This window comes from Anarrhichthys ocellatus, unplaced genomic scaffold (genome assembly GCF_004355925.1).
Source record: "Anarrhichthys ocellatus isolate YVR2014 unplaced genomic scaffold, GSC_Weel_1.0 scaffold9, whole genome shotgun sequence".
Taxonomy (NCBI): Eukaryota; Metazoa; Chordata; class Actinopteri; order Perciformes; family Anarhichadidae; genus Anarrhichthys; species Anarrhichthys ocellatus.
The window spans coordinates 5111482-5130624 of record NW_022280039.1 but is presented as its reverse complement, the minus strand read 5'-3'; the positions used below and the strand labels follow the sequence as shown (position 1 = coordinate 5130624).

The window sequence follows — 19143 nt, the reverse complement described above, 5'->3', positions numbered from 1 at the left end:
GTTCATCTTCGTGTAGCTGGGCAGGTGTAGAACCTGCGTCCTCTTGGGAAATTTTGTTTTATAAACTCATCACATGTTTTGGATGTAAATCCTAATCTGAAAAAGTAGTAACTGTAGCTGTCAGATCAATGTAATTAAGTGAAAAGTAAAACATTTCCCTGACTATATGTTGTTTCATTACTTTCCACTACAGTCCACCACTGCTAAGCACTAGCTGAAACACTGTCTGTTACTAAATTCTTTATTGAAAAGCTGTTGGCATTGAGCTGGAAGTGGCATGACTCACCATGGCCAGGGGCACGATGCCCGCCAGGTCCTCCTGCGCCAGTTGGATCTCCGTCTCAGCCTCTTGTGTGGCGGCACGACTGGCCGGGTACTCCACCTGCCAGGCCATCCAGCGGCTGCCCAGCGGCTCAGGAAAGATTTCCATTTTCAGATCCACCTGGAGCACCCTCTGAACTCCCATCTCAGACCTGCGCCACAGAACAGAAAAAAAGAGTGTCAGCGAATGATCAAGCAGATGGCTGGACGAAAGTTTGAAAAAAGGATGTGTGGATGTGTGTGCTCGTGTGCTTATTCCACGTGCTCCAATGACGACAAACAGTAAAGGCTGATGAATGTGTCTGTGGCTGACAGCTATGACATTTTAGCTACTGAAATGCTTCAAAATGTCAAGTCCCTTTGCGTTTGCCTCTCTGGTAAAACCTCTGCTTCATGGAATAATATCGCAGCCCTTTTTTTTTCCTTATTCCTCTCACACTTTCCTACATGTGCTGTGTACTGTAAATAGAACCAAATCATCCCATGGCTGGTCCTCAGAGCAGTTCAAAGGAATGCTTCACCAGGTGTGACCCCCGCTAAGGCGTTGACGGTCAGGTTTGTCACCGGTGCCCTTGTTTGCCGTAGCAGAGCGTAAATATACAACATACTTTGGCACGACCTACGGCAGGACCAGATTAAGTCAGACAAATGGAGAGCGTTGATAATAAAATTTCCCATGGCACCATAAGTCTCTGGTGCTCAGAGTTTAAATATAGCCTGGAGGCAGAAAAGGTCAGCTTTACACGGGAGCCGGAAGAGATGGGAAATGGCACAAGATCTGTTAGCCATGTCTTGCGTGTCAAATGGCGGAACTCAGGGCCAATAAATTTCATGCATGGTCTCTGTGGCACGGCGGCACAAAACAGCTTCTTGTAATTCGAACATGGTGAGGGAGGGAGAGACAGACGAGAGGAGAGACTAATTAATTCACATGGTACTTTGTTTGGAGAGGAGGTTGCATGTAACATGTAGAAAACATATTAAAGCATGAGGCGAAAAAAGACAACTTTTAAAGCCAAAGTCAGTAATGCAAACACAACATTGCCAGAGAGAGATAATGCACAATGAGATACATCTTGGAAAGACAACACAGCAAATGTATAACATCCTAAATTATGAACAGGGGACTAAAGATGGTGAAACAATAAATAATAGAAAATGTTTTATCAACTGCCCTCGTATTCACATAGGTCTAACACGATTTCCACATCATTCTCATATTATTCAGTTTTATTCTAAGAGAATGAAAGATTTGTTGCGCAGAAGAGCACAACAAACCAATTTTCACATCCAACAGAGGTGTGTATGAATAATTGAGATGACAACCAAATAACTTGTGTCACATTTCATAACAGTGTACCAATCAGAGCACCAAACCACTGAAGGCGTAGTAGGACATCGTGGACTTACATAACCGTCCCGCAATGCTGTGGGAAAAAGACAGACGCTAATCTCAGACCGGTAACGCCACGAGGTTCATCAGGCAAACAAAGTTAACAGATGATGCGCTGAACGTCCAGAAATAAACCTTTCAGAGCTCCAGAGTCAGCGAGCATCACACAGGACCTGTGTCATCAGCCCAAATGGCCTACTTTCCACAGCACAGGCAGACTTTTTCTCTGGCAAACATCGCACACTTTAGGCATGCAACGAGACATGCAGGCACAGAATGAAAGATATTGCACAGCGGAAAGGTTTAATTACACCACCAAGGAGAGCAGCTAAATTCACACCTTCACAAAAATAAAGGGCCTCCAGAAAAGACAGAGAAGTTGACTGTTATTAGCTTTTTCTTCTCTTCAGAGATGTCAATTATTTCCCTCCTCGTGTGATCCAGTTGGCAGAGATTAATAGCAGCTGCGAATGCTATGAATTTTATGAGTTTTTTTTTATATTTCTTCATACAATAAAAATGCCAACAAAAAAATGCAGACATGCTGTTAATTCAGCATTTTTGTGACAGAATTATATATCTTCAAAAGAGTATCTGAAAAGATGACAGCAGTGTAAAAACGGTGACGAGTGGAGGGAAGAGAAGCAACAGGATCTTGGAGAAGTGCAAAATGGAGAACAAGAGCAATGCCATGCAAAGAAATGCAAACTATCGTTTTGCTTTGGTCATTCTTTGACTTTGATTAACATGGAAATTAATTGAAACCCTACGCCAGTGTAATGAGAATGTGTGTGTGTGTTTTAGTAAAAAATCGTGAAAGATACGACTATAATAAATACAATGTTCATGGTGGAAGTGGTTTATTTATTGCATTTTTATGATGACTCTTAAAAACCAAAGCTGCTGCAGGCTGTATATCTAGCTAGCCAATAAGTCATAGAGCAGATGGCAAAAACAAGGAACAATAAACAGACATTTTGGGCTCTTAACCTCACGCAGGAAGCCTGGAAACGGTCCAACTTTGATTGTCGGCTGTACCCCCCATTGACACACGTCATAAAATGAAACCTGACAGAATCATCTGTGTCTGGCTGAATGTGGCCTAGACGGTGAGTCACAGACATGACCATATACACCAGTGTGCCATTATGAGCCGACCTCCCCTCTCCAAGTCAGCTAATCACATGGCTCACTGGGGGAAACTGTTCATTTCTCTGTTACTTCCAGCATGGGGTCTAATTCAATTAGCAACAAAGGGCCTGTGGATGTGTGCCACGCAGCTGGTCTCAACCTGATAATTATCTGTAAACTAGCTGTGGTTTGACTAAATCTGAGGCCAGACAGACGACCGGAGGGCAGCCAAAGGCAATAGAGAGGGGCTCAGTAGATAACAGGCCCTCAAGTTGGAAGCAGCTGGCCCTCTGGCTCCAGAGAGTGAACTGGAGAGGAAATCGGACTTGACAAGGTGCTGCCCGATGACCGCCGACAACTGACTCACTGAGAATAGCAGAGGGATGACTGTGAGGATGCTGTTTAGGCTCATTCAGGATGCTCATTAATCTCGACGACACTAGCAGATCTGTAGGCCATGCAGTGACACACAATGAGACATAAGTGAATAGCTTGGCACCATAATGTAGTCCAAAAGTCCAAAATCTTAAAATAATCTTAAGAGTTTCATACCTCATCAAAATGATTGCACTTATTTTCTATCTATCAAATGTATTAATAGACTAATAATTTCAGCTAAAAAGGCCAAATCATTAGCGGAACGCCTTTAAGTTGGCACAAATAGTAAAGATGCTCAGTACAAAATTCAGAGCGTATTTATTGTTGTCTGCTGCTGAATAGCGTATGGAGAACCTTTAACTTGGAATAATATTCTCAACATCTTCCACATGTCCTTTCAAAACATGCCACCAACAAATCCAAACTTCTGCCGCTTAACTTCTATCTTCACTAATTGCACAGCTTACAAAGCTCCTCGCAGAGGTGATTGAGCTCCATCTTAGCTTGATGGAGCATGTAAGACAGCTATTCAATTTAGGCTGCAAGAAGGTTAAAGAAAGATAGATTTAAATGTCAAAATGAATAAACAGAAACAGGACAACGTTATCGGCAGAATTTCCTTTTTAGGAGATTTTAGAAAGAGCTGTAATTGAAAGAGCTTCTATTGTCCCATTGTCAAACTCACTGTGTCATTGTGACACTCCTTGTTTAATCTCCCCCTGATGTGATAGGATCCGCGTGCCCACTGCCGCACCCAATGGGGATTAGAGAAGAAGAGAGAGATAGACAGAGAGGCTTTGTGGGATAGATAAAGTGACATTTTCAGGTCCAGTTTTTTTCATTTTTCAACTCGTACATCAAGTATTCTAGACATGTATCTAACATTAGAACAACATGATTTACGACAAAACAATTGCAGCCCAGGTCGGACTTTTGTATGTTTCATGTGTACTAAACATAGAGTAAGATGTAGAGTACATGCCACGAAGGGCAATAACAAACCTCAGCAGAGCAGCATGTTCAACGCTGCTGAGTCACTGTAACAAGAGAAGTTGAACGAAAACAGAATGGCAGATGAAAATGCATAATGCAGGCTGCTGGAACCAGAGGAGATGCGGTCCACGACAGTTTGAGGCTGCTGTGTATGTGTGCAAGTGTTTGCGTGTGAGAGGGGGGCCTCATGCAAACTACTTGTGGAGGGAAAAAATAATCAAATTTGTGGCTTCAGTGGTGCCTGAAAGCAGCACCTTAAAGCTCTGCTGTTCTCATGCTCCGTCACCTGGAACAGCAATAAACCAGTCAGCACAATGGAGCCCGGACACACACACATAGCTCCACACACGCACACACAAATAGCTATGCATACATGTATGCACATGCACAGTATATACGGTACCCAAGAGCATCCTTGCATGATGAATCTCAGCCTGCAAACATCGTGGACCGAAGCACTCAAGCTCGTTAAAGTTTTCTCAATCTAACACAAACATGATATGCAATGTCTTGATTGTGAAATATAATGGCATACATGTGTTTGCATCTCCACAAAACCTTCTACTGCATGCAACTATTACAGTTTGTAAATTCAAATGTTATATGTAATTGTGTCAACAAGCTCTAAAGTGCTGCAATAATGGGTAAGTCCCCCTCTTTAAGAGACTGAAAAGGATATTTCATACATTTAAATTACACTGTTACAGAAATCTTGATTTTAAGGCTAAAACATAATATAACACACTGTATTCTCATGCAGAATTATTATTATTTGTTAATGGATTATGTGTCTGATTGATAACATCTTACCAACGTCTGGTGCTGCATGTAAATGGAAAAGTCTGATGTTTCCCAGCTCCACATTGTTGTACTGTACAATAATCCAGCTTGTGAAATATTTTATTCCTGCAAATTGTTTCTTTCTTTTCATATTTCAAAGTCTTTCATAACTGACGGTAAAATGCACTTATTTTTAATTGTGTTTATGTCAAATTTAAGCATTTGAACTGTAATTAGATAATGTAAACTGCTGTTTGTTTAAAACCTGCATATTTCTTATAAAGATACTAAAGACATGACCTCAATGTTGACTACTGCCCTGACTATTATTGGCCCAACCCAGTGATGTTTCGTCCATTAAATTGTTCCCATTAAATACAGAAATTAATGGAGGACAGGTCGAGGGAATGATGAAGAGACGCAAAAACAGTTAGCTTAGATATGATATTTCAAATGATATGGTAACAATACTACATGAATAGGAAGAGTTAACGCTAAAGACTAAAGAATACTTGATACAGAACACTCATATGGACTGGAGTTTCCATATTGTTTACTTATTACAAAATATATAAAAATAAATGATATGTTATAATATTTATATTGTATTATTACATTATTAGGAGTTTGAGAGTGGAGAGCAGAAGAAATGTTAAACTTCCTCAAAGTTAGGCAGAGGAACTTGAGTGCAAAGCCAGGTATGGTAAGTCCATTAGTATCTTTATATTCCAAAGATCTTTTTCCAGCATGTTCCTGCTAAAGTACAGGAAGCGAGATGAGGGAAGGAGAGAAGCCAAAGGGTGGGAAGTGGGGGTTGTGAAGTTTGGAACCAGTCAACCTTTTCAATTCAGCCATGTCCTTAATAGAAAGGGAGATAGTGACAGGAAGGGGAACAAAGGTGTAAACTCCCCCTGAAACACTTTCAAATAAAGGGAAGACAAGGATGAGAATAATAGTGATGAATGTCAGTGAGGTGTAGCTGCCTCTGTGGCTTTGGAGGTTCATGGTTATGCAGCAGCAGAGATATATTGTATGTAGTGGCCACAAGAGAGTTAGACCAGGATATAAGAGGGAGAAATCAGACAAGAATACAGACAATTTAAGATAAAAGAATAGAGTGGACTCATGTGATGATATATAAAATACGTGTGATGCCGTCCAATGGTGGAAACAACAATAGAGATAACACGTCTTTGACTGTATTCATTTTTATGAAGCATTGAGGCAGATGACAGTGAAAAATACATGTTTATTATGCCTTGTTGTTGCTCAATGTGCTGATCACTTGTTGGCAAAAGTGAAGAAAAGCAATAACTTGCAGTAAGTAAGTTTTTCAAGAATCACATTCATGGAAGGTTTCTAGCAGATTTAAAGTATGCCATGGCAGAAAAATTGTTAATATAGAATTTGCCTCTAGGTTTGACACAAAGTGAGAAAAGAAAAACTTCAAATCCAAAGCACACTTTTCTCCTTTCACCTGACGGCAGCAATGCATTGCAGTCTGTGAGTGCTCTTTCGATCCTCTTCCAGGATACCCGCTATAAAGATCCATCTGCGCAAAGTGCCTGCTGACAGGAGCCACCAGCGCCAAACATTAACTTGTCAATATGACATTCAAACCACGCCAATTTTACATTTGATTAAACTTTAACACCAAGCTGCCTCTGAATGTATGGGTGTGTGGTGCGTGTGTGGGCGTATGTGCATTTGAGTGTGTATGGATTGTGTGCCCAATTCCAGTGTTTAAAACATGTCATAGCATTTCCTACATGTAGGCTGCAGTGAAAGACCTGTGTTACAATCAAGCGAGCCACATCATCCCTTATGTTTCAATAAAATACCTTTGATTTATGGCGCTTCAATTGACATTCATTTACACACTTTTAAACCGGCAGAATAAAAATAGAGGAAATATTAATCTGGGTTGTTAAAAAAAGCTCTCTGTTTTTAAATGTTGCGTTGGGAATGTGGGAGTGTGGTGAACAAAATTAATTCTGATAACAGGAAGCATAAATCTTTTAATACATCCCCCGTTTAGGCACACAAATTCTTCTTGGGGGCATTTGCTGTCATAACATAAAATAAGGCCCTGAGCATGTTGTACAGTAGCCACATTGTAACTGTTGTGAGGTAATGTGATGGATATGTTTATAAGTATTTGGTCCTTGAAGTCAACAATGAAATAAATGCATGTTACATCCAACTTGTTACCTCACTAATGGAGCAGTTAGAAAAGTACTCCCCAAATTTGGCATTGCACTCTTACAACATTGCACAGCAGACCCAGGCATGTCATCTTTATTATTCCTTCTTGAAACCTGCTGCTTACATTACCCACAAAGCCACTCAGCCGACGACAGTTCAAATTAAGGCTGCATTCCAAATCAGACACTTTTTCTTTTTACTTTTAGTTTGTGGCTCAGCTGATCTTACACAATATGTACTGTTGCATACAGCATACATTTGATAGAGACATACTACTTCGTTAAAGCCTTCTTACATACAGACTATGGTTATAATATCATACCCTTTAAAGTTGACCTTCATGCTTATACAGCTGCTGCCCAGAGGATTGTTGGTCAGGATAGTCAGTCGAGCATTCTGGCTGGCATACTGCAAACTGCAACCAGATGCAGCAGTCCTGATATTTTTGGCATACTGCACTTGAAATGCAGTACTCTATATTATAGATTGTTAGTCTGAAAGGATTCAGCCCAAGAGGCATCACTTGAGGCAGGGCGAAAAGCGCCAAAACCTTCTGATGCAGTCATGAACACAGAGGACCAGAAGTGTGCAACTGCCATAAAAATGGCACAAAGACAGTTGAACTCCTTTTTTGAAGAAAGGAAGAGTCGCACTATGCTTCTAAAAGACTGGCGACGACAACACATGAGGTAATGCAGTGTTAATGCTAAAAGCCCGCAAAACGTTACAGCAGCTGCAGCTAATGTTAACCAGGTTCATTGACAGGATTAGCGGGAGGCTGCCGTCGCAGACGCTAACCAGGTTCACCGGTAGGAGCAACAGGAGGCTAACGTAACAACAGTAGCAGCTAGCCAGGTACAACACAGGAGCATTTTGTTTGATTTAACAATGATTGTATCTCTAAAACCCTAATTGGAGTATCGTGTGATGACGTTTATGTAATTTTATTGTCACAGTTCAGCTCCACACCCTCCTCACTCTACCTGTCAGCCACTCCTTCCTCATCAGTCTACCTCCCTTCACCTGTTCACTCACCTGCACCTGATCACCAATCAAGCCACTACACAGACTCCTTTCTCTCAAACGCTCATTGTCAGATTGTTCTTTGCTATTCAATGCTAGACTTTCCAGCGCTTTATGCGGGACTGATTTCCCGTTGTCGACCCTTCCTGCCCCTGATCTACCTGTCCCGCCTGACTCCCGGTAAACTCACTTGTTCCTGACTTGGAATCATTCTGCCTGCTGTTTCTGCTGCTCTGCCAGAGACTTTGCTGTAGGGATGGGCGCTATCAACCATTTAAACAAACTCATAGACAAGCTATATGCAATTTATGGCACATGTAATAAAAAGACGAATTAAGATGAGATAGTCGGCCAAGCGTTAGGGTGTCCAGCTATACATCGGTCTGATATTATACATTGGGCGGTAGCCATCTACTTTAGAACAGTAAAAGCAGTGTGGAAGAGCTACCCAGCAACACTTTGCATGCATTATATGAAGCAAAAAGTGGACTTGCTGTGTGCAGCCCAGGCATTTGTAAACAACCTAGCCATCATGTGCGATGCATTGCAAGAATTATGAAAACTGTCACTCGAGCTTCAAAATTAGAAACAATAGAGACAATTTGTGGGGCCACATCGGAGCGGCTAGGGCGACATTGCTGCAGTGTGGGGTGTTTTGGACAACTAAGGTAAGCATACATCTGTCTATTTATATTGAAGAAAGCTTTGTGTGATTGTTTACTGTGAGCTGTTAAGTAGTTTTGTCTTACTATATATGGTAGACCTGTTGAGAAATTGATTTCTGACTTTTTGTAATTGCTGTAAAGTCCCACCATTCAGCATGTGGTGAGATGGGCATTCGCGATTGTTGTGCAAACTAGAGAAGTGAATCATTTTATATCGTTGCCATAACACTTGTATCATGCAGATTATTTGAAATGGAGGCCTGTAAACCCCAGTAGGGCTGTACCGAATTTAATTTAGTATAATTGAACTTTCTATTGTTTTGTTTTTTTAAAGTAAGCTTTGAATGTCTGTGGGGTTTTGTGTGCATGCATGACCGCAGTGAAAATGTTGTTTATGAAAGGCTAAACACCAACAAATATGTATTGAAGCACAACATTGTGTTAGATACAAACATGTTCATTTTGGAAATGATTACATCCATATATTATCAATAAAATTTGACTTTTGGACTCGTACTGAGACGATTACAGAGACGACAACTGAGCACTGCGCAGAGAGTTGTGCTTGTGCAGAGTAGAAAATAAATTTTAATTATTGCTATAACATTTATTGCTATAACATTTATAACTTTATTTGAAATTGAGGCTTGTAAGCCCACAGCTTAGTAAGTGGGCATTTGAGTACATTGCATGTTTGCAGCACCGTGTTCCGAGTTTTTCCTAAGTTTGCCTAAGAACCTGGAGGACCGTATGTTATCTCAAGAGGGGCAGCTGCCCGAATAAAAGTAGATATAACAAGTTCATTGAGGAGTTGAAGGTGCTTTACGCACAGTACCTTTTCCGAAGATCCAAGTGCTATGTATGGAGAGATACTGTTTCTTCGTCAATATGCTAGCAACTTTTCAGATTAACGGTCACATGGGCCATGTTTTCCCACTTTGAGTATATTTTGCTGATAATACCTCTACACTTTACTTTTAATGCAGGGCGAGGGCTTTGAGTTATATTTTACTAAAGGCTATTTCTTCTTCTGACTATAACAAACCATGTAAACCCAGTAAGATCCAATATGTTTGTTTTGCAGGAGCTTTTTGAGTTGTTTATTGTCTACCACTTTCACAAAGTTATTAAGGAACACCGTGTACTAAAAAGTAGTCTATGGGGCACCCTGATGGCCTAGGATTAGGCTGCTAACCATGACGGCAATGTTCTTGGTCCGTGTTTGGTCGGGGAACCTTTTCGCATTTTGTGCCCCCCCCCCCCTCACACTATCCACTCATGTCTTGTCATCTCTCCACTTAGCTATCCAATTAAGACATAATGTTCTCTAAAAATAATGCTATAAGATAAGATAGACTTTATTGTCCCGAAGGAAATTTGTCTTTGAAACATAGTGTCTACTGTAAAAAATACAAAATAACTGTAATATACTTGTATGTTCAAAAGGTGTTCCACACCGTATTGCTTTGTTCTTTCCAATTGGCAAGATTTACATTCTGAGACATTTAATTTCCATTTATCTTATTCTCCAGGAGCTCATAAAAAAGATTGCACTGTTACATTTCAAATAACCTACAGTGCTTGAATTAAAACCCACTTTTAATAGGCGTCAGATTCCCTTTAATTTAATCATTTATTCTTTTCCCCTTTCTAACGAGCACACAGAGAAAAGGGCTGAGTACTATTAATTATACCACTATAATGAACCATGGGCTCAAACCGAATGCTTCTGGCTTGTGAGCATCAAACCCAATAAGGGGATCAAATTTCCGATTAGCTTAACAGTGTTCTGCAGCATTCATCAGCCGAAATATTCAACTCCCACCGTACTCGCTGCTCGCGCTCTCTCCTAAGTCATGCAAATTGTCACACACATGATTAAATGTACATGGGGGGGGGGGGGAAAGGCAGAATTCTCTTTCTAAATAACTAACTGCCAAATGTGGCCTTGAATTGGACACAGAAGAGCTTCTGTCATTGCTCAAATCATTTACTGTCACTTCATAACAATGTTTAGTTGGCTGGTTGGTCAGTTTCTACACAGAAACTCAAAGACTGTATTTTACACGTACATTTTAACAGTGCCATAATAGGCTGCAGCAAGAAAGTAGAGACACTATATCTCGAGTCAGTGAGGGTAGTTAAAAGTCGATTTGTTCTAGGGGGGATAAACGGGAAGGATGCTCGATGCTCGATGTAGAGTGTCAAGAGGGGAATATTCCATTATTACATTTGTTTCTTAACTTGCTCCAGATTGCCTTGAGGGATACAGGGCGCAGTCTATTAGCTCGGGCTCAAACAGTGGCATATCAGTTCCCAGACAACAAAATCTCATCTTAGAGCTAATGAAATGCACCATGCCAACAATTGTCTAATCAAAACTAAATGCTTTTCTGCAGTGCAACATCATTAGAGTCCATCAGCGGAAGTAGGCTCCATGGTGTAATAGATCCCTAATGACGGTAGTTATCATCACCGGTGACCTCAGACCTTTGTGCATCAGACATCACTTCCCAGTCAGTTGCACTCTATATCTGTCTCATTCATAGCAAAGCTATACAAGTAGCAAATTGCAATATAATAAATTGCTACTTGTCCCGACGGTTACACTCAATTTTCTTCACATCAAAGCACTCTTCTCAAGGCTGGATAACGGGCATTAACCACAGGGAACGGCCAGCAAAGCTGCTGATAACTCAGCCACACACACACACTAGGGGGCAGCAGACACTGAGCCCTGGGGCAGTGATGCAAATGTTAAGTGCAGATAAACTCCCTCCCCCGTCACCCCTCCACATGCTCCCCCTGGTTGATCTGCGGGTGACATCATGTGACCGTCCGGGCCTGACCTTGCACCTGCAGGTGCTGTGACACTGGCAGCGCCTGTCCTCCTCGGGAAAAGTCCTTAAAGACCCACAAAACCTGGGGTCCTTTCAGCTCTGCCATCGTTGGCATGGCAACAGAACCTGGAGGACACACAGGAGTCATTGACGAGAAGCGCCCGGCCCATCAGATCAATGGTACTCTATTGCAACCTATGCTTTACCCCCCCCCCCCTGCTTGTAGGACGTGTAAAGTTAAGCTACGACTTTGTGAGACACACAAAAAAGGTGAACGAGTCGGGGATCAGCTCAATATTACAGCATGTGTTCTGCAAGCAGGTCGCTGGTAAACAAGGACAACACAGCCAGATGCCAAATTTGCTGTAAAGGCAGAGAGAGATCAGTGCTAGCATCTTATGAAAAAGTAGTGCAAAGATTTAAACATCACATAAGTACTGCAGAGAGCTTTTTAGTAAAGGTCATACAATAAATGCAAGTTGGGAAACCGACAACGCACGGAGTCGCATATTAACTAATGCATGTACACTAATTATGCACATGTACACACTTAAATTTACAAGTCACACTCCTGCTGTTTCTATGTGTAAATGGAGCTGCTTTGTTTGTGATAATTACAGTGTTGGTGAGGAAGCGATGCGGAGGCTGTGTGGGCATGATTGCCTTGTTCCTTACTCTTAATGCAGTGCCATGGATCAGAAAGGTAAGAGGCCGTGATGGAAAGTCGGTCCTGCACAACTCCAACCTTCTCAGGGAGTGCTTCTGAGATGCATTTTAATTCAGAGACTCACAATAAATCTACGTGACACCCACACACTGGCTATACTTTGACATTAGAAATCAGTTTTCATCGAGTGTATATTGTTTTTCAAGCGCACCTGCTTGGAAGATTGGCTTCCAAATGTGCTGAGAGTTTCAAATATATTCTCTTTCCAATAATTCTTTAATTTCACTGCACATTTATCACTGATTATGCAAATTGTGTGTGTTCTAGCTGTCAAACAATACAAGTTCAGTGCATTAGCAGCCTGTCGAAAGGCAAATCACAAGTGGTCAATTTGCATCCATTTTGAACAATGTAATGATTTGGCTGCTCATTTACTGTGAAAACACAGTAATTATATCACAGATTCTTTGATTACTTACTTGATTGATCTTGAATTAAAAATGATATTGTAAAAGTATGGACACCAACATCAATTGAGAGGATGAATAACAGTCCGTAGATTGGGAGAAAATTAATTTAACCTTGCAAGCTCCAGATTCTGAAGTTGCTTTCTCTCGGGATGCTCAATCAATTTGAAAGCTGTCCTCATCAGTAAAAGCTTTTGAAATCCCTTTGTACATGAGCAATGTGTCCACTGCACGTGGACACATTGATGGTCTCAAGCCAATTAACCGTAAGATTAGTTAACGTTTTGGATTCCTAAAACCCCTAAGCAGCTATCAAGGGCTCTAGGAACTGAACCCACAGACCGTAATGGCCATTTTAAAAGCACATAAATAGCATTTTAGAGTCACAAAGCGCTATATCAGCACCTCCTCCCAGTATACGCCCAACTGCCAGTCAGGAGTGCATTTAGGTATTAAGAAGAATTTAGCCCCCTCTTATGTCCCATTTATTGAGCTCGGTGCTAAATTACTACCAGAGCAATTACACACACACACACACACACACACCAGCTGTATATTTCCCGACACACCGCATCCACTATACACACACACATCAATAGTACAAACCCAGACAAGCCATTCCATAAATCAAACTGCATTTTTGTTGAAATCTGATTAGGTCCATATAAAACAAAATCCTAGGGGTACACATATCAGTAGGGTGCAGCATCAGCATTTCCCATTGATCAGCAGTTAGGGAGTGTGATGTGAACGGCCGCCTTGGCAGAGAAATTATAAAGCATTTTGTAACGGAAACACTGCCTCCACACACCCAGAGGTCCGTGTGCAGAAATCAGACATTGATCCATAATTGGAAGCACTCAGTCATGAAATCTAAAGACTAATTAAAGACGGAGAGCTTTAATGGCATCCATTTACATATTCAGCACAGTCATTCAATGCTGCCTGCCGACTTGCAGCCGGTGGGAGATGGAGGACTGATCTGGAGGCTGTGAAGAGTCGAGTTAGATCACGCTATGATAGACTAATGACAAGTGTCTGAAACGTCTGACTGCATCAGCAAGAGCCGCTTGTGCGACATGATTAAGATGCTTGTGTGGCTTTGCCGTCGCTGACGTACACATCAGCTATGAAAAACGTGCCGATATCTTAAGGTCTAGTGGTTAATCATGAATGTGGTCTTGGCACAAATGACGGTGAAGGCAGTGAAGTCATCGCTTAACTGGGGAGCCTCTGTGGACATCCTTCCAGTGTGACCTCCACAAGCCAAAGACGGCTTCTGATGCTTCACTATCACCTGAGGCTGAAACTCGAATCGCCCTCGCACGAATCTGTCCGCGTGTGTAAACCTACACACACGGCCATGCCTCCGTGCCGAGTGTTTGTGTGTGCATGTTCAAGGTGGAAGAGGTGACATGTACCAAGCGTGGCATCTCATCTGGAGGCGTGAGCGTGTCCGCTGATCCTGCTGTGTTGATGCGCTGAGGGTGTAGCTTCTGATGTCCCTGTGGCCCACTGAGGCATACGCACGGCCTGATTACATGTCAGGGCTGGTAAGTCCTGCTAAACAAGCAAGAGGAGGGAGAGCCTATGGTGCTTTTCCTTTGCACGTTATCAGCTGGACGTAGTTCTGCTTTCAACCTGTTAGGCTGGGAATGATAACCGAGGACAGCAAAGGATTGCTTGTCAATGATGCCACGCTCAAGTGCTGTAGAGTAGACGAGGGGATGGGACTTGTGCCTTCCCTGTTTGTCTTCTCGTTGATTGAATCTGCTTCTGACTGAAAGCAGAGCTGCCAATTTGTGTTCCATGTGCCGAGTTCGTCACCATCCGTTCCTTTTGGCCCCCTTGTATTTTATTCTTCTGCCAATACTGCTTCTATACCTTTCTCAACAGCCCAAAGCCTTTTTTAATAGGCTTATTTAAATATTTCTCCTGTGCAGGTTAGAGAAATGAGACATCTTTGGTGCCAGACCAGGCATTTCTTTAAGTGGAATAGGCTTCTATATAAAAGCCAATCATCTTGAATGCCAAGCTAAACTGAGGTTAATTGGAGGCAACTACAGGCCGAGGTTTCTTTTGCCTATTCAGTTAGATAAATCTGTGGGGAAGGAGCTTTTGGGAGAAATCTGACCGGCAATATTAAAGATCAGTGGAGCTTATTCTCACTGCTCTGTGGTTGCTCATCAGGAGAGTGCTGAATGATGGAAAACTGCGATGCAATCTAAACTGAGTGCTTGTTCAATAGACACTATTAAGATGTAATTAGATGAGAAACATGCTGCATGTTTGTCAGAATTCCTGTAGACAATTGCATGTTTACATCTCAACCCACTTTGCCTCCCTGGCAGAGTGCTACCTGCAGCGAGCATAGCAACACTTTTGATCTAACCACAGGTCTAAACGGTTTCTGTCTGCTCAGAAAACACAAGCATAATTCCTCCCATACATAAATGTATGAAAGTACCCTCTGAAGAAATTTCCGTATGTCTGGCTTTTGCATCGCACTAAAGCATATCAAAACAAAACCAAAAGCTCCCGATACTTCACAGAGGGAGGATGTAAATGCAGGGAGGAGTCTGTCTGTTCGATCCAATTGTGTAGTTAGCGAGACCATTTACTAATGATGGTATCGAGCAATTACCTTCTTCTTGGCTTAGGCAAATGCTTTTCTCCCCAATTACAATGATGCACTGTTATTAATCAATATGTTTTATAATGTAATTTCCCCAAAGCTATTTTTATGTGGATGATCATTTCAAAATAATTTAACCATAAAGTTATGTTCCTCGTTAAAGATACTACAAGGAATGTTGATTAGGCGTTTTTGGCGGTGCCTCTGGACGGAAGTGGTAGTGCTTCTAAACACCAGAGTCCCTTTTAGATCAGGGGTCTTCAATGTTTTTCAGGCCAAGGACCCCCAAACTGATAGAGAGATGGAGTAGGGACCCCCGACCATATATATTGTATAAAATTGTGTTTTATATTAAACTGGGCCTAGTGCCATGTATAAACATACCTCTTTATTGTGCATGCAATACTAAGCTATTCAGATAATACACAGGTTCATATATTCATGTTTTTATTTTAAACATGTGCAAGGTACAGTGAGTAGGGAGGCCGTGCCACTGACATTTATAAACATACCTTGTCAGCTGATACCAATGCCAATATCAACATTGTCTGTCAATTAATTGCATGATAATCACGCACACAAGCTATTCAAATTGACGTTTTTATTTTAAACATAAATGTGGAAACGAAAACTAAAGACAGACTTATTTTTATTTTATACAAGACACACTTATTTTGTATAAGTGTGTGTTTATATATAGAGTAAGCTAATGACATGCCCCTTACCTTTGGAAATAGGCTAACGGTAGTGAGTTAGTTAGCCAGGCATGCTAACTTTTAATATTAGAATTTGTAAAAAACTGTTTACTGTAGGTAACCAATCTAACACAAAAAGAGAACCACTGGTAATGCAACACTCCAAACACTGGTGGCCTCAATCTAATCCTCTGTGGGATTAAGCTCTTAAGAGCGCCGGATATTCACTCGTAAACCTTTATAAATCTGAAACACAGAAACTCTCTGGGACACATGCAAACCTCAATCCGTCTCTCCACTGCGCTTACATTATCCGCCACAGTACATGATGACTTCCACAAACAAATTCTAATGGACAGCATCCGCCATGGCCTGATTTTGAGTCAATCTGAGCTACTACGTAATCAAACTGCTCCTTATATCACTGGAAAACTATTTAGGTAAACGTGTGAAGCCTTTGACAATGGTTACCGTAGCAACTTCAGTCACTTGGTGTAGATGTAAAGAGTACAGATCAGATTGTCCCCATTGAGTGTTACAGTATCAGTGTCTTTTATGTGAACTGGGGAAAAGTGCAATGAGGCACACTGGGACATTATTTCCCCATATTGTTTCCTTGGCAGTGGAACAGAGGAGCAGCTTGAACAGTCAGATATAATCTGGGCCGACTGCTGTAATCAGCTGGCTGTCCCGGGGAGAAACACTACGCCACATCTCTGCTCCGGTCCTGATATAGTAAACTATCTATTCTATTCTAGTACGCATATCTGAATGCGTCTTTCTCATCAACCTTACAATACGGCACCTAATAACACCCTCAGTGACTCCATCTTGATTAAAAAAAAATGTAAAAGTAGCGTTGGTAAAACGCGGTGTCACGTCTGGGCTGTCACAGACGAGCATTGATAGCGCGTCATTTCTATCACCAGGCGATGACTAAGGAAATAGAGCAGTCTAGACTGTTGAGTGTTGGTAAATACTGCCAATGAAGCTCCAATGAGAGTGGATACGGTAAATGGAGCTCAGGGGGAATAGGGCTGATTCATTATCAAAGGTGTTAGCATTAAGACTGTCAAGTTAACATTCCTGTTTGGCCCTAATGTAATTGAGCCATTTCATTTCAGCCTTGATTTATGCAGCATTATACAGCATTAAAGCCTACCGCCTGTGGCTCATCAGGACTGCTGCACCTTTAAAAAACACTGAGCACATCAAAGAGATTTAGCAACTAATTTGAAATCAAGTTTTAAATAAGGGATGCAGCTATCGATTGTTTTAGTAATCGAGTATTCTACCGATTATTCCATTAATTAATCGAGTTTAAACAAAGTCTTGATGCATATAATTTGTAGTAATCGAGTTATTCAAGTTTTGTTGACGAAACATGTACTGTATTAATTGTGAAAAGCATTGCATCTTATACTTTGTCATAGGCACAAATTCAAATATATCAGAGAAGGAATGATGCATCCTAGTATTGATATGGTAAAAAAAAAAATCCAGGGGCCTTGAGGGCTGAAAAAAGCCATCCTGGGTCCTTTGTTTCATTGCAGTAATTGTCACAAACTATAAATAATTATGTTCTTTAAGGTTCTCCAGACTTTGAAATTGAGATAAATTGTGAGGTCGCTGCCAAATCTCACCCGTTAGTACATAGCTGTATGATTTCTTACCCTCTGGGATCCTAACCATTCACACTGATGAGGTTTACAAGCGTGCTTTAGAGGAAAAGTCATGTATCTTTATAGTGAAATTAATGCATGTTGAATTTAATTAAATTACTCCAAACCATATAAAGATTTGATTTAATGTAAAACTGGCCACAATGAGGCTGTTTGAAGTTTTGAAAAAAAAAAAAAAAAAGATATTTAAATATATATGTCCTCTCCACTGACCCCACCCCCTTCCCACTTGGACTGGCTCTCTTGTGGAGTGGCTATAATGAGTGGACTGTCTGCTGTCCCGCTGCTGGGTTTGGTGTGGGGGATTAATGAAGTGGTGGCTCACAAGGGAGATCCATCTGCACCCAGACAGTCTTAATGAACTACCGAGGCCCAGACACGACACTTTCACTGAGGCCTCTACTTATGGCTTATGACATGCTGAGGAAGCAGGACTGCTTTTGTTTTGAATGGCCTCGCTTTAATGGTGACAAAGTGAACTTTTCAATCTACCAGAGTGCATTTCATCCAGTATTATGTGTAATGTGTACTACACATAGAAATTGTGTCCGTTTCCATAAGGACTCATTTTTTTTATGTGCTGCAGCACCATCGGTGACAATCTCAACGTGTCAAAGAAAGGATGCCATGTTCCCTTCAAATTATGAAAATATGATGGAAGGTTAAAAAGTAATCTGCACATAGATTGACTGTAAATGCACAATTTTGACCCAAGACTGTCGGCTCTAAACATGCAAACTCATACAAAAAAAGTCCGGTAAGGAAACCCACATTCTCTTTATTTTACAGCATATCAATTGATTATTTGTAAGATGAATAAATAAAACGTATACAAATGAATAGATGGTAAGCCCTTACCCCTTTGTTACTGTTGCACGGCACATATATAAGGTTTGCAATAATAGAATAGTTAGCCAGGTATGCTTACAGTACAGAATATTGTCCTTATTCAACCTTATTCAGGTTATTCAGGCCTGTGGTGCCTAGTAACAGGTGCTAAGATAAGATTGGCCATCGCTGTTCAGGGGCGGGGTTTAGTGAACAGTCAATTCATTTTAAAGCATTTATTTAAAAGCCTTCAATAATACGTCAGTTAATTACTTGGTATTTACAGTAATAAAGCACATTAATTAGCACATTACTGGAGGTCTTTATGACCAACCGTTTCTCCCAAAAGCTTTTGTTATGCAGTCTGACTTGGCATTCCATGACTGCAGCTTCAAAGTAGTGTGTGTGTGTGTGTGTGTGTGTGTGTGTGTGTGTGTGTG

General features: G+C 41.2%; 1 protein-coding gene across 1 annotated transcript in view; it reads right to left on the bottom strand.

The window, feature by feature from the left end:
• Positions 1-19143, bottom strand: part of si:dkeyp-14d3.1 (transmembrane protein 132C) — a 117683-nt gene that overhangs the window by 31486 nt on the left and 67054 nt on the right. The window contains exon 4 of the mRNA XM_031848948.1: positions 287-473. Coding sequence (XP_031704808.1) covers positions 287-473 — 187 coding nt within the window. The remainder of the gene's footprint in view (positions 1-286; positions 474-19143) is intronic.